The 17789-nt window shown below is 33.4% G+C and overlaps 1 protein-coding gene across 2 annotated transcripts in view; it reads right to left on the bottom strand.

The window, feature by feature from the left end:
- The window catches only part of LOC114327075 (uncharacterized), a 681522-nt gene that overhangs the window by 68999 nt on the left and 594734 nt on the right, over nucleotides 1-17789 (bottom strand). For both annotated transcript variants that reach the window (XM_050654246.1, XM_050654247.1), the window contains one exon: nucleotides 4157-4254. In XM_050654246.1, the coding sequence (XP_050510203.1) occupies nucleotides 4157-4254 (98 nt within the window). The remainder of the gene's footprint in view (nucleotides 1-4156; nucleotides 4255-17789) is intronic.

Consider the following 17789-nt stretch of genomic DNA (forward strand, 5'->3'; position numbering starts at 1 on the left):
ATAGTGAATTTGTTTAGTTTAAAGTGGATAGACTGTTTGTAAGGAGTAAGGACATATTTTGGGTGGAACAAAAATTAACAAATAAAATGGAAGAAGGTTTTCAGAAAGCCGATTCGTTTCGTATAAACTACCGACTGTAGTGTAGATGTAACTATGGTGTATGATTTATTGGCATCTTGTAAAAAAATAAATCTACCACAGCTTTACTGAGTGTATATTCCATATAATTTTCCATGTCTTCTTTAAGCTAAAAAAATAAATGCTTAATACTCCACAAAAAAAAATAGAGAAAGTTGTATGCATGCATTGTATGCATGCATATTGTATACATACATTGGCTGGTTATTACTTTACCTTGGTTATGTGTATTAAAAATATTTTTATTCTTCTTCATGTGCCTTGTCCGTTGTGGTCGTTGGCTATCATCATGGCAATTTTAATTTCATTTGCGGCGTTTCTGAATAACTCGATCGATTTTTGTCCAAATCATTGGCGTAAGTTTTAAAGTCATGAGTGTCTTTTCTTCCGGGTCCGCGTTTGCTCTCTATTTTACCTTGCGTTATCAGTTGGAGTATACGATATTTATCATGCCTCATGATATGACCGAAATATTTAAGATTTCGTTTCTTAATTGTAAAAGAGATTTCTTTTTGTTTTCCCATTCGACGCAATACGTTGGTGTGGGTCGCCCAGGATATTTTGAGGATACGTGGGTACACCCACATCTCGAATGCCTCTAGCTTTTTCATTAATGTTTCCATTATTGCCCAGGCCTCTGCGCCATATAGCAAGACCGGAAATAATAACATTTTAGCAGCCGCATTTTTAGTGGGAGAGATATTATGTCGCAATGGGTGAAAATATTTCTCATTCTTGTTGTTAAATGTTGCTATGTCCTTTTTAACTCTAGATCTTATTTCGGTTGTTTCGTATTTCGAGTTGACAACTGTTCCAAGGTAAAAAATATTTTTGAACTTGGGTATTACACATTTTCATTTCAACCAATCTTTTCACTAAATTATTAATGATTTTAATATAATATAAAGTCATACCTACATCCACATGTAGTTATTTCAAGGTTTACTTTTACTGTATGTATTATTAGAATCCCGTTTTTAGGAATATCCCAGTTTAAGGAATACAAATTTGAGATCCCGAAACTTTTTCATTTACTCCTTAAGGGGGTAAATGCAAAATCTTGGTCCAATGATATTTAAATTCATTCATTTTTTTCGAACCCTGAGAAAACTAACATGTATTTTTGAAAAATGTAAATGCAGAAAGAACAATTACATTATTACCAAGGGCCGAAAGTCTCTGGAAAACTTCTATAATGTTTATTTTATTAAGTTAGTTCTTTAAGTTAGTTATTTTAAGTTCTAGCTGCAACAAACCATTTCTTTTTCTGTTTTAAATTGGCTGGAACGGTAATAAAAATCTTGTCAGAACTGTTTTTTTGATGTATGTATTTACACACCCAGGAACAAAACACCACTTATTTGGCTTCATTTTTAATAACTAAATACGTAAAAAACTGCGCACATTCAAATACACTGAGTAAATAAGTATAAAAAACTAGTCGTCGATCAAAGACGTTACGACTGCTGACGTCACAGACCGTAGCCTCGCTGCAGGGTACCGTTTTTCTAGCCTCCAAGAAAATCAACATTATGAACTCATTTATCTTAAAAAATATACATTTTTAATTTAAACAGTTTTATGATTGTTACGTTTTTATATACCTTGTAATCTATTGAATTTAACTATATTTAAAAATTAGTGAACATCCCTATTGGTGGAACGATGAACTACAGAAAATGAAAGAACAAAAGCAAAAATTATATCACAGATGGCTGGCAACAAAAGATCAAGAACATAAAAGAGAATATAGAGAAATGGTAAATAAATTTATATCAACGATAATAGAATCAAAAAATTAAAGCTGGGAAAGAAAATGTCAGGAATTAGATACGTACATCGGCGGCCGCAAATCAAGAGAATCCTGGAGGTTTATAAAAAACATCTGATCCAACAAAACAGAACAAATATCCATACACTCCATAGAACCTGAAAAATGGGAAAAGCATTATAAAACACTGTTAGTAGAAGAAGACCAGAATACAAAAACATAGAACAACATGAATTCCTGATTTAAGGGGAGCCATCAACAATTAACATCGAAGACACTAAAAAAGGCATCACTGCTGAAAAATGGACGTGCTCCTGGTCCAGAGGGGATATATGCAGAGTTAATAAAAATTGGAACCAACAAACTATTCGAGATACTAACAGAAGTTTTCAATAGACACTTGCATGGAGAACCAGTGCCACAAAGTTGTAAAGAAGGATGGATTACATCTATCCATAAGAAAGGAAATAAGGAAGATTGCAATATCTATCGGGGTATAACTGTTACGGGCAAGCTTAGTAGATTATATGGAAGACTTATAAAAGAACGCATACGCGAAGAATACCGTCCTTTTTAATCAGAAGAACAAAACGGATTCAGAACAGGACGATCCACAATAGATAGTATTATGTGCTTATCCCAAATACTCTCGAAAAGAACACAGATCTCGAGAAGTGCATTTACTTTTAGTCGATTTAACAAAAGCATATGACACCGTGCCTGTTGCGAAGTTGTGGGAAGTATTGGAGAAAACCAGTATCAGCGTTACACTAATCGACGCTATTAAAGAGCTATGCTATATAAGAACACAATAGCAAAAGTTAAAATAGGAAAAGAGGTGTCTAATGGTTTTCAGGTAACAAAAGGACTGAAGCACGGTTGTTGTTTATCTCCCATACTGTGCAACATATATATCGATGAAGCACTCAGGCACTGGAAAAAGAAGTGTAAAGGGATGTGGCTATCTATTGGGGATGAAGCGTTATATATGTTGTACTATGCAGATGACCAGATAGTTATCGCCCAAGACAAAGAAGACCTGGAGTATATGGCTAGAAAACTAATGGAAGAGTACAAAAAATGGGGCCTCGAAGTAAATGTCTAAAAAACACAATATCTTTCCGTAGGAGGAGAAAATACTGCAGATGACCTCGACTTAGAAGATGAAACCATTAAGAAATGTGACCAATGTACATGTTTGGGGGTAAAACTGACAAAGACAGGGAAAGTGATGAAGCCATAAAAGACAGAATAACCAAAGGAAAACAAGTTATAGGTGCGTTGAATTCAGTATTATGGCAAAAGAATATAAGACCGGAAACGAAAAAAAAGAATATAGAATACCATATTAAAACCAGTAATCGTCTATAGCTCAGAAGTGTGAAGTGTGGCAGTTATCACAAAAACTTAAAGGTAATTAACCTATTGGCAGCGGAAATTATTGTTTTCATGATTTAATATTTCCCGAGATATTTTATTTGTTTATAAGCCAAAAAATTGTTGATAATTTTAAAACATTCCTGAGGCCGCTTAAATAGTCCAATTTCAATTCTGTAAAATACATTAGATAGGTACAGTGTTTTTTTATGCAAAAATCATAGTTATTCTTATGTATCATAATTATTGTGGTTATTATAGTGACCGTAAATTTTTAATTAACAATTCAATTGTTGCTAAACTGTTCATTCAATTTCCATCGGCTTCCGGAATTATAATCTATATGAAAAGAGCTTTTACATTACCAAGTTATTTAATTATTGATAAACAATTACTTATCTAAAATTTTAGTTGAAAATTAAAAATTTTGTTGGAAAAACCCAAATTTTCCGTGAAAAATTTTCGTCGAAGTAAATCGGGAAAAACAAGTCTCTATGCAGAATTTAATTGCGGTGAATTTTTATTTGGGTGTTTTTGTTGTAAAGTTAAAGTCTTTGGAGTTATAGAGCAAAAATTGAAAAAAACACGATTTTCGAGCGCCATTTTGTTTATAAAAAACATAGCACACTATCTGCGGACTTTTCTTACCTATATTATTAATATATACAATCATAAGATTCGATTCCAGCAATAAAATTGCTGGTAAATAACTGTTCCTTGTATTTTGCTAAAATTAGCCCAGAGTATAAATATCAACATTAGATAAATATTACTTCATTGTCATACGCCATTGACTTTACTATAATTGGAATTCGATTGTTTCATTTAAAGCTACAACAATGTCGTTCTGAATGAAAACTCTCTACTCACCCTTCGTTCCTCCTCCCTGGCTGCCCTGAGGTGGCATTCGATGGCCTCCAAATCGATCTTCGGCATGGCTGTCTCGATATTGTACACGTCGAAGCTGCCTGCGAAATGAATTATGTAAATCAGTAACTGGAAGACTCAATCTATTCCGATTCCAGACCGAAATCCTTAAATCACGTACCGGAAACGGAATTTTTGGCCTTAACTATGTCCGAGGACCGAGGGTAGAAAGGACCAGAACGTTATATGAGGTGTTTAACGTTGCGGTCGTTGGAATGCAAAATTTTTAACAAGGAAAGGTGAAATATGTTCATTTGAAATTCTAGTTAGATAATTTAAAAAAATCATATTCTCCTATAACTCGAGATATATATGTTACGGTAAAAGTAGATACAGGATTTGACATCAAAATAATAATGGGATACTGCAACGCCAAAGTCGGAAGAGAGAGTATATACGAGCACATAATAGGGAAATATAGTAAGCATGAGGTGTCGAACGATAATGGCCAAAGAATAATAGGCTTTGCAACAGAAAGGCAGGGTGTCTGCCATTATAACGGTGTTATCAACGAATCTTATGTTATTTACTATTTTTCCGTTTATACAGGTTCCATCACTTAGTTCCGCTATCGCTTCCTGAAATATGGTTTCACTGTACACGTTAAACAGTAGCGGCGACAGAACACAACCCTGTCTTATCCCTCTCTTTATATCAATATTCTCGGACTCTTGTTCTTCTATCGCTCTTTCGATTCCAATACAGATTGATGATAATTCGTAAGTCTCGTCCTCGTCTGTCTATATCTCTGTTTTTCAATAATTCTATTAGTTTTTCATGTCGGACTATGTCGAACGCTTTTTCGAAGTCGATGAAACAGGAATAAATATCCAGGTTCATATCTAAGCATCTTTGAGAGAGGACATTAAACGCAAACAATGCCTCTCTTGTTCCAAGTCCTTTTGAAGCCAAATTGAGTATCATCCATATCATCTTCTAGCTTTCTGTATAATCTTCCATGAATCCATATTCATATTCCAATATTCATATTCCATATTCCAATTCTGTATAATCTTCCATATTTCCACCTTTAGAAATATTTTGAGGGTATGGCTTATTAGTGATATTGTCCTATATTCTGAACAATCTTTGGCATATATTGTTTTTGGTATTGTTACAAAGGTGGACACCAATCATTCCTGAGGGATTTTTCCGGTTTTATATACTTCATTAAACAGATCCAGTAGTACAGGTAGAGTTTTATCGTCTAGAGATTTCAGTAATTCCGCAGGTATTTCGTCTGTACCTACAGTTTTTCCGTTTTTTGCGTTTCGTATTGCTTGTTCGATTTCCTCCATTATGATCTCTGGTGCCGTTTGACTGTCGATTTCTTCCGGTTCTTGTCTATTATCCTCAAATAGATCTGTTATGTACGACTTCCACTTTTTTAATTTCTCTTTAACTTCTATAATAATTTTTCCATTTATGTCTTTAAGAAGGCCATTTTCCTTTTTTCGGTGTGTATTTGTGATTTCCTTCATTTTCTTATGCATATTAAAGCTATCAAGCTTTTTAGAATATTCTTCTATTTCACTGCATTGATTTGCCAGCCAGGTGGATTTGGCCTCTTTTATTTTCTTTCCTATTAACCTCTGTATTTCTTTGTATTTTGCCTTACTCCTGCCTTTATGTTTCCTTCTTTCCTTCATTAACTCTAGGATTTCTGAAGTCATCCATCTCTGTTTTTTTCTTATTTTTGTCTGTAATATTTTCTTTCCTGCCTCTACTAACGTTTCTTGTATCATGTTCCATTTGTCATTAACATCTGTTGTTTTTATCACGTCTTAACTTTTTAACGCTCTTACACTCTCTTTTTCTTTAGTCTTTGTTTATAAACTTTTGTATAGTAAAAACTTAATGTTCTCCAAAAGTCCCCTTTAACAATTCTCTAAGTAGTTATAATATTATAGCTCCTTGTTCGTCTTTCAGTCAATGGAATGGAGCCATCTTGAGATTACTTATTGTCTTGTTTCATAGCTTAACTTTTCAAAGTTAATAGGTAACTTCGTAATTCTACGTCTATTAAATTAATATCCCTTCGAAATTAGGGCGGGAAAACCGATACTGTGAGGGTGAGGGATGGCATAACTTTTGTAAAGTTTCAAAAACAAGTATGGAGACAGTCTATGAAAAGCTTATGACATAATATAAAGCAAAATTTGCTTTACCAACTACTTCTTTAGCTGTCTGAGAAGACCAGTTTAATATAATATTCTATTTTAAATAAGAATCAACTAAAATTTTGGTTTGTTTTACATAATATTTTGTTTTTAATTCTCCTTCTTCTTCTTTTTGCCTAGAAATGGCTTTATGTTTTTCAATGTGCCTCAAGTAAGTTGCCGTTCCATCGTTTTCGTGGTCTTCCCACTGATCGTCTTCCTATTGGTGAAATGTCTGTCGCCTTTTTTACTCCTATATTTCTTGTCATTTGGCTTATGTGACCATTCCATTCTAATATTACCTAGTTATTAACGTTCTCCACCTTACATCTCTGTCGTATATCTCTATATTTGTACTTCTAGCTCTGTCCCATAGAGTCTTACCATCGATTTTTCTAAGGGTTTTCATCTCTGCTATTTCTAGCATTCTTTTTATCTCTCTCTATCATTCTACGGAGGACCTCTCTCTTCAATTCGGCCTTCCACCTTTCCTTGTATAATGAGTCTTTCCATATGTCCAAAGTATTTTAATTGTTGGAGATGGACTTTACTGGAGAGTCGTTGGCTAACTTTAAGCTCTCTTAAAATTGAATTATTTGTTCTATGGTCGGTCCAAGGAATTCGTAGCATTCGTCTCCAACAGAACATTTCAGTGGCGTCTATCTTTCTTCTTTCCGAATTTCTCAGAGTCCAAGATTCACATCCGTAGGTTAGTATTGGGAATATTAAGAAGTTGATCAACCCCATCTTTAACTCTCTTGAAATTTGACAGTCATTCCATATTGTGGTCATTTTTGCTGTGGCGACTTTTGCTAGTAGTCCATTCATTAACGGTAAAATATTGCAAAACCTTTAAATTTTAAAGAACCGCTTGGATTGACATGAAATTTGGCATACACACAGCTAACAAGTCAAAGAAAAAAAGTGATATTGTGCCGATATGTGCTTTTGCCCTGGTTTTCACCCCCTCTTGGGGGTTAAAAAATATTCGTCCAAACAAAGTCAGGAAATGGGTAAACTGGCTAATTTAAAGTAACTTTTGTTCTATAGAGTTTTTTCACTAAGTCAATACTTTCGAGTTATTTGGCAGTGAATATGTTCATTTTTTCAACAAAATAACCACGCTTTTAGACGGTTTTTCGCAAATAACTCAAATTGTAAGTATTTTGTCGATAAAGCATTCTTAGCAAAAATATAGCCTATAAAAAATTTAAAAAAATAGTGAATATATCACGTTTTTTTATTTAGTAGAAGCAGAGTTATAGCTAATGAAATATAGGTTCATATTCGTCAAATTCCAAGTGGAATACTTTAACGTGAAATAACAAAAAATGAAGCACATTTCGGGGAAAACTCATTTAAACTTATTTAAAGTGTTTAAAAAAAGCTTCATTTTTGTTTTATAAAAAAAATTTCTAGCATCAAAATTAAACAAGTTACGCTCAAAATAAAGTTAGTCCCTTTTGGTTTTGGTAAAAAAATCGAGAAAATCACCCCCTAATTAGTATCTTAAATGAACTTAATCGTAACGACTTCACAAGTTTCTTGACTCGTGTATATATTGTTTATATGATCTGTAAGTTTCATCGGTTCAAAGTCCTTATTATTGAAACGGCTGTAGTTAAAAGGGGTTGAACGAGTCACTGATCACGAATGTATGCAAATTTAGAAACACCAAATCTTGATCAATTTTTGTCTAACAGAAAAACAAAAAAATACATGATATTCAGAAAAGCAAATCTGACTTTTTTTGTATTTCGAGACTTTTGGTATCTCTAACAATTTTTAAGTTATTTTAAAAAAAAGCATATTTTTCAAAATTTAAATTTTTAAAAATTTTACTTTGAAACCAAATTTTTTCAAAAATAAACAATTTGAATCGATGAAACTTACAGATCATATAAACACAATATAAGTAAAATAATTTATGGAGCGGCAACGATTAATTTCATTTAAGTTGCTAATTAGGGGGTGGTCTTCCCGATTTTTTTTTTGCAAAAACAAAAGGGACCAACTTTATTTTGAGCGTAACTTGCTTAAATTTAATGCTAGAAACTTTTCGTAAAAACAGAAATAAAGCTTTTTTTAAACACTTTAAAAAAGTTAAAATGGGTTTTCCCCAAAAAGTGCTTAATTTTTTGGATATTTCACGTCGAAATATTCTATTTGAAATTTGGTGAATATGAATCTATATTTCATTGGCTATAACTCTGGTTCTACGAGATCCAGAGACCTAACGCGTACACCATTTTTTTTACTTTTTTATAGGCTATATTTTTGCTAAGAACGGTTTTTTCGACAAAATACTTACTTTTTGAGTTATTTGCGAAAAACCGTCTAAAAATGTGGTTATTTTGTTGAAAAATGAACATATTCACTCGCAAATAACTCGAAAAGTGTTGACTTGGCGAAAAAGCTCTATAGAACAAAAGTTACTTAAAATTAGTCAGTTTACCCATTACCGGAGTTGTTTTGGACATATATTTTTTCACCCCCAAGAGGGGGTGAAAGTCACCCCCAGGGCAAAAGCACACGTCGGCACAATATCACTTTTTTTCTTTGACATGTAAGCTATGCGTATGCCAAATTTCATGTCAATCCAAGCGGTTCTTTAAAATTTAGAGCAAAAACCGTGAAAGAATGGACTATAGATCACATCTACGTTTTATTTCTTCCTGTAGTGACCCTGTGTTTGTGATTAATGATCCCAGATGAGCTGACAACCTCAAACCGATCAATTGTGGTTATGTGTGGATGATTGTTATGTAGTCTATACACTATCATGGTCTTTGTCTTTGATATGTTTAATTGCAGACCAAATATTTGACTTTCGTTTTCAACCAGTCGTATAAGATCAATCAGCTCTGCTTGACTATTTGCAAGAAGGGCTGTGTCATCTGCGAAACGTAGGTTGTTTATTTTATGACCATTTATTGAGATGTCTTTTTCCCATCCTTCAAGTGCTCTTCTCTCATAATATGCTCTCCATATATATTGAATAATTGTGGAGATAGTATACATCCCTGTCTGACACCCCGTTCTGGAAGAAATTCGTTTGAAAGTGTGTCAAGCACCTTAACTGATCCAGTAGTGTGTTCGTATAGTTCAGTTATAAGCGAAATAAGGTGTTGGGGTACGCCTACTTCTTTTAGTATTCGCCATAAGTGTCTCCACTTGACCCTGTCGAACGCCTTACGATAATCTATAAAGCATATCGCACACCTAGTTCAATAGTGCCACAAGTGCAAAACACAATATTCTCGAGAAATGAGCAAAACGTTCTGTAGCAAACGCGTTATGCCCTGTAAATAATTTATTTTGAGAATGACTGGCTTCAAAATTACAATTTAGGTAGCAAATTATACAGTTATTCGCTGGATCTTCTTACAATTTATTAAAATTGTGAAGAAAGTCATTTATAAAACGATACCTAGGAGATACGGCGGCAATATAATGAAAAAATCAATTGATTTTTGTAGTTGTGGCCGTATTGAACGTATTGAATAATGACATCGGTTGTCTTGTGGCAGTGTATATTATCGCCACATCTCCCAGTTATGGCCATGTTGCATTTTCAAAACCTCCAAAAACCCTACAGTGAAATACCGAAGTAACTTACTTTATACTTATCCAAAACAATATTTTAGTTCAGGCTGTAATGCATAAGATTACATAGGCAATATTTTACAGCCTTAACACAAAATTTGAATTTTTTGCAGTTGTGGCACAATTGAACTAGGTGTGCGATATTATGTACAGTGGAATATTGAATTCCCTAGATTTTTCGATTATCTGTCTTATATTCAACAGGTGTTCTCGAGTACCTCTACCTTTGGTAAATCCAATTTGCTTTTGTAGAATTTCTCTTTGAAGGAATGTTTTTAGTCTCTCATTGATTATATGTAGCATTATTTTACTGGCATGTGATATAAATTTTACGCCAGTTTCTTCTGTGGCTTTGAGCATTTCTGCTGTCACCATATCTGGACCTGGCGAGTCTTACTTCATTTTCAAGTATATCAGGTTCTTCTTCTAACTCGTCAAAGATTTGGTTAACAGGTTCTTGGCGTTGATCATCTTTATATAGGTCCCTGCAATACGATCTCCATGTCTCTGCTATATCTTTTCTGTTTGTTCTCAGAGTTCCAGTATTGTCTTCAATGGCCCAAGTTCTAGCTTTGAAGTTTCTTGTTAAGTAGCGTATTTTTCTAAATAGATCTCTCGGCTGATTATTCTGATCATGTCTCTCAATTTCTTTGCATATACTTTGATAGTACAGTTTTTTATCTGCGTTGCATCTTCGTTTTATTTCTCTATTGAGGTTTCTTAAACTCTTTTTCCCTTTCACTATGCACACCACTTTGACAAAGATTTCTTCTATTCTCAATGATTTGAAAGGTTTCATCTGTTATCCAGTGCTTCCGTTTCACAGGATTATTTATCTTTGGATGATCCATTCTTGTTGTTACACAATGTTTAAAAGTCCCCATATTTCTTGTGATGTTCAGTTACGAATAGAGGGCATTATTTTGACCTTCCTACGGAGGACCAGATTTGACCAAAAACTGTTAAAACTAATCCAAAAAATAATATACCAAAACGGACAAAACACTTATTAATATTTATTTTAATGACAGTCTTTTTGGTGGTCCTCGACGACCTTGCGTTTTCTATTCATTAAAAAATAATATAATATGTAAGTTAAATATGGACTAAATACAATTTAAAACGTCTAGTTCAGCTTTAAACTGATTGCTTAATGTATGAAATGTTTGATATGCACCCACAAATGGAACTTAAATTTTAGCGACTGTAAAACAACCGCCGGCACACAATTTTCGCGGTTCTAATGGACAATAATGAAGATTATAGTGCACAGGGGTGGCTTTTCAAGTGGTAAAGCAATACAGGACACTAATTATATTAAAATTATGGGACCTACGTATCAAACGGATCTTGATTAAATTTATAACTACCTATGAAATATGGCCACATATAAAAACCTATCTACATTACCAAATACCTCAGGAACAAGCGGGGTTAGTAAAGGCCAAAGGTACACGAGAACGAATCCTGAACCTGAGATAACTCATTGAAAAATCTATAGAATTTCAAGTATCTATGAATATATGCTTCGTTTACTACCAAAAGGCATTTTATTGTGTACGCTGGATAAATCTGTGGTCCATTTTAATAGAAATGGGCCACCAATGCACCCGGTGACACTTATTAAAAATCTGTACCAGTCCAATATAGCAACAGTACCACTAGATCAGAAGTTCTCAAACCAATTTAAGACCGAGATAGGTGTTAGACAAGAATGCGTATTGTCACCTGATTTATTCAACATTTATGGTGAACAGTGAACATGTCATGAGGATCGCTTTAGAAGGATGGGCCGGTGCAGTAACAGTAGCTGTTAGGAAAATCACCAATTCAAGGTTGTTGATGACACTACACTTATAGCAGCAAATGAGCAAGAAATGTTTGATCTCCTGAGAAGAATCGAGTACGAAAGCAGTAAAGTTGGTCTGAAAATCAATAAAGCTAAGACAACAATAATGGTGGTCGACAGATTCCACACTATTCAACTGACTAACATGTTACAGTTACAGGAATACCAGAAAGTAAACAGCTTCATCTATCTCGAGTCTACTAGTATAAACTAACAATGGTAACTGTGAAGCAGAAGTTCGGAGAAGTATTGGTATGGCAAAAAATGCGATGAGTCGCCTAAATAAAATTTGGAAAGACAGATATATCTCTCAAAATATCAAGATGAGACTCGTGAATGCCCTTGTATTCTCAATATTTCTGCACAGGGCAAAGACTTGGACTCTTTGCGCATGCGAGCGCCAAAAATTGATGTCTTTGAGATGTGGTGCTGGAGAAGAATGCTGCGCATACCTTGGACAGCTCATAGGACAAACGTTTCCATTCGAAACCAACTAGAGATTAAAAAAGGTTGTCCACAATATGTATGCAACGAATTCTGCAATTTCTCGTTAACGTAGTTCGCAAAGGTGACAATAGTTTGGAGAGATTAATTGTTTCTGGAAACGTTCAGGGGAGAATATCAAGAGGACGATCACCAACTAGATGATCCGACCAAATTGAAAATTCAGCTGGAAACTCTTTCTGCGAAGCTCTTAGAGAAGCTGAAGATAGAGACCAATTGAAAAAAATTGTTAGGAATATTGGAAGAAATGACGATCCTCAGTAATGGGACAAGATAGATAGATAGATAGATAGAGAGAGAGAGAGAGAGAGAGAGAGAGAGAGAAAATTGGAAAAACGTTGGACTAAGTCTATGGAACTAAGAGTTGACTGCTGACAAATAAAATAACTTTGTATATAAATATCTGTGTTTCATTCAGAAAGTCACAGACTTATTGAACCGCCCTCGTATATTTGGTAGCTTACAGGCTTTATTATTTTCTATTATGACGCAAACTATATCAAAGTCAGATCTGTGGCAGATCTATGGTAAAAAGACGAACGGTCAGATCTGTGTAAATCCCATGTGAGTATAATCGTGTTAAAGTAACCAGATTACTCTTGTCTTGTGTTGTACCACAATCACTTCAGTCTATTTGTTCGCGTCGAGTTACACCGGTCCTGAAACACTGCTACCTCGTTACGTTCGTGCCACACGGACCCAATTCACGCCCTTTTGAGGTAAACTCCCTCAGGACCTGCTACATAATGTGTCTACCGTAGTCGGCAGATTCCGGGATCCGGTGTTTCAAACAAGCGACAACGTCACAATTGTCACGTCGACCATTATAAAGCCCTTATCTAGACCCAGTGCATACCCGAAATGACCCCATCGAGTTAAATGGAACGGTGTGTCTCTGCCTAAATAACGCTAATTATTATTTGATGATTTGTGAGACGGAACGAGGAATGGATGGGATGGGATATTTGGAATTTGGGGATGCACGCAAAAGCTATTTTTAACCGTAACAGTTTGAACATAAGTTAAAGCTGATAAATTTGAGTGAAATTAATTTTGTTATAAACAATGTAATAAAAGTTATTTTTTCTATCATCATTGTAAAAGCTATCACCATGTTTTTATATACTTCGCTTTTTCTTTGTCTGCCTCTTTATCACTTTGACCGGGAAAAATCTTGTAATTGGTTTTAAACATACTTTTCGACTAGCTAGAGATCTGAACTTTTCAGAATAGCTCAGAACTAGATGATAATATTCAACAGCTTTTACATGTACACGAGCGGGACACCATCAAAAAAGCGCTTAGTTTTCGAAATACTGACCACGGAGGGGTGAATGGCTAATTTTATTTATACTTTATACTTTCGAGGGTGCTGAAAACGAAAATGAAGTTTATTTTAAATTTTATGTGGGGGAACATTGTCAAAATCGCAATTTTAACCTAAAAATAAAAACAAATGAAATCACGTTTTTTTGCGTTTACCTCGCTACAACTCTGTTCGATTTTAATATTTTTTTATGAAATTTTTAAAGAACATAGCTATAACATTTCTGAAGACAACGGTACCTGTTTCAAGCTTTTATTCTTATCCTGATAAAGGTTATGAATTTTTCAAAGGAAAAGGTACGGATTTGTGCATTGCAAAGTTTAATCGCAAAAGTTGTGTGACGAAGTTTAAAATTTAGCTTCTTAATCACATTTATGTCAAAGTAGAGAGTACAAAGAAGTTTTCTGGTAAGTTTTAGATCAAAATGTTTTATAGAAAAAAAATAGTGCAACTTTTAATGTCGACATTAGAAATCCCCAATATAACGGTTACTTTTCGAGATACTGACCATGGGTGGAGAATGGCTAATTTTGGTCTTAGATTATGTTTTTGACCGCAATGAAAGCGAAAATGAAATTTATTTTAAATTTTAGGTGGGGGAATGTTGTCAAAGTTTCAATTGTACCCTAAAAATAAAAAAAAAATTAAATCACGTTTTTTGCGTTTAGCTCGCTACAACTTTGGTCCGTTTATATATTTTTCTATGTTTGTACACTATACATATACGCTCACTTTTTTGAAGACAATGGTTTCTGCTTTAAGCTTTTAGTCTTATTCTAGTAAAAGTTATGAATCTTTTAAAGTACAAGGTGCAGATTTGTGAGTTGCAAAGTTTAATCGCAAAATTTGACTGACAAAATTTGAAATATAGATTTTAAATCAAATTCAAAAATAAAACATGAGTACAAAGAAGTTTTCTGGAAAGTTTTGAATCAAAATGTTTTATAGAAAACAAATGGTGCAACGTTTAACATCTACGTTATAAAACCCCAAAATAACGCTAACTTTTCGAGATACTGATCACTGGTGGTGAATGGCTAATTTTGGTCTTACTTTATGTTTTTGATGGTGCTGAAAACGAAAATCAAGTTTATTTTGAATTTTAGGTTGGAGAAAATTTTCAAAATCGCAATTTTGCCCTAAAAATAAAAAAAAGTTAAACCACGTTTTTCTTAAAATTAAAAGTTGCACCATATTTTTTCTATAACACATCTAGACCTAAAACTCCCCATAAAACTTCTTTGAACTCTATGGTTTAACATAAACGTAATTAAATAGATAAATTTTAAATTTTGTCACTTAATTTTTGCGATTTAACTCTGCAATTCATGAATCTGCACCTTTTATTTTTAAAAATTCATAACTTTTATATATAAAAAAAAGACTGAAAGACTACAGTTACTTTCATAGTCTTCACAAAGGTAAGAAATATATGCCGTATAAGCTTTAGAAAAAAATATTAAAATGAAACAGAGTTGTAGCGAGTTAAACGTAAAAATTCGTGACTTCACTTTTTTTTTCAGTTTTAGGTTAAAATTGCGTTTTTGACAATGTTCCGTCACATAAAATTCAAAATAAACCTCTTTTTCATTGTCAGCACTATCGAAAACATAAAATAAGACCAAAATTAGCCATTCACCTCTCATGGTCAGTATCTCGAAAAATAAGCGTTATTTTGGGGATGTATAACGTCTATATTAAAAGTTGCGAGATTTTTTTTCTATTAAACATTTGTAACTAAAACTTTCCAGAAAACTTCTATGTACTCTATGTTTTAACAGAAACGTGATTATTAAGATAAATTTTAAATTTTGCCTCTTAACTTTTGCGATTAAACTTTGCAATTCACGAATCTGCACCTTGTACTTTAAAAAATTCATAACTTTTCCTAGAATAAGACTAAAATCTTAAAACAGATACCGTTGTCTTCAAAAAAGTGAGCAACATATAGTGTACAGTGTACAAACCTTAGACAAAAATATTAAAATCGACCAGAGTTGTAGCGAGTTAAACGCAAAAAAACGTGATTTAACTTTTTTTATTTTTATGGTAAAATTGCGATTTTGACAATATCCCCCCACCTAAAATTTAAAATAAATTTCATTTTCGTTTTCAGCATCGTCAAAAACATAATCTAAGACCAAAATTAGCCATTCACCACCCATGGTCAGTATCTCAAAAAATAACCGTTATATTGGGGATTTCTAAGGTCGATAATAAAAGATGCACTATTTTTTTTCTATAAAATATTTTGATCTAAAATTTTGCAGAAAACTTGGGTATGTCCATTCTGAGGTTTGTTTTTTAATACTTGTGTTTTCGAATTCTCTACTATCATCTTTTCCATTCTCTTTTATCTAATAACTTTACTCTTATGGGATGTATCTTCTATTGCCTTAATATGTGCTATAACAGTTTACAGTTTATTCTTTGCAATTTTATTACGGTTAGATACAACCTTGCAACATATCGCAGAAAAATATTTCTTTTCTTATACGGCCCTAATATATTTCTCTATTAATAGTACAGAGTACGCCTTTCTACCACTAGTTTTTCGCTTATAAATGTATCTATAGGTACCTCAAAAGAGGGTATATTTTTGTTAATTGCTTTACCTCTTAAATCAACAAAACTTTAAGAAAACGATTTTATTATCTCGACCCAATTTTCACACCATATCCTTTTTTGTCTACATTCGAATCCTTTTTCGTTTACATTTATGGTCATTCGAATCGTACCTATACATTTTTTGTTTATATATTTCTACTAAAAGATTTTCATATTCGATTACAAAAAACACTTTATTTGTTTCACGTTTCCAACAACAAACGCACAAACCCATAAAAAAGTTGGGTTAAAAATACGTTAAAACGGTTGGAAAATTCATTATTTCTGCTCCACGAAGAAGCGCAAAACTGGTCTTTCTAAGAATTTGGGAGATAGAAGAAGAATAATTATGGTGTTTGAGTTTCAGGAATGTAGGAATGACTTTTAGTCTCGGCAGTTTTCAAAAAATGTTAAATCGCAAAGAAAATGATTCTTGTGAAGCAGCAGATTGCTATATGATTTAGTGAGCTGGTAAAATTACTTCCTATAGAGACGAATAAAATTTCAGGAATCTTCGCGCCAACCTCCACCCAAGCGCCACGTCAGTGACCCACGTAATCATCGACGGTATAAATGAAACGTCCGCTGTCCCGAGCAACAGTAGTGCAGTGAGTAGTGCACATAGTGGGTAGGCGACACATATAGTGTGAAATATAATATGTACATACCTATATGGGTACAGGGTGTTTGGTAAAGAATGGGCCATAGCTTAACTTTACATTCCTGAACTTAAAATTGGTCGATTTAAGCTAACTTACCTTAGTACCAAAGTTGATAACCGAAATACAGGGTGTCAACATTTTAATCAACATTTTTATTCTCTAAATATGTTTACTTAAAAAGGTATACTACATTCATCTCGTTAAGCTCAACTGTTTTCGAGATAAACGCATTTTAAATATGCGATACAACATAATTTTTGCATATCATTGTAGTTAGACCCGAAAAATACACTTGAAACCAGAATAATTGTGCCAGTTCTCATTCATTTGAAGAAATTTGAGATACATTTTTGTAAATCTTTATGATTTTAAGCTATTTTTCGGGTGTAACTACAATGATATTATGCAAAAAATTATGTTGCCTCGCAGATTTAAAATGCGTTTATCTCGAAAACGGTTGAGTTTAGCGAGATGAATATAGTATACCTTTTTAAGAAAAAATATTAACAGAATAACATTTTTTATTTAAAAAGTATGTAGTGAGTAATAAAAAAATTGAACCTATTAAATGAGCGCTGAAAGGCGTATGTGGCGCTATTTTTAGATACTGTACTTTTAGGTATTGTATCAAAATTTATAAGTTACAGTTTTGAAATAAGTATTAAAATTTATTATTGTACATTTGAAGAGGTTAGGTGGCGCCTACCTTGCCTACCCTGACGGGCCGCCCCTGCTGAGGGTAGAGATCATCTCATAGAATTCTAGTAAGAATATAACTTATTAGTTAGATATAAGATTCATAAGTCGGTAATAAGCATAATTTCTTTGTTGTTTTTTAGAAATAGTTATGAAGACAGATTTT

The sequence above is a fragment of the Diabrotica virgifera genome, chromosome 6 (assembly GCF_917563875.1).
Source record: "Diabrotica virgifera virgifera chromosome 6, PGI_DIABVI_V3a".
NCBI classification, from domain to species: Eukaryota; Metazoa; Arthropoda; class Insecta; order Coleoptera; family Chrysomelidae; genus Diabrotica; species Diabrotica virgifera.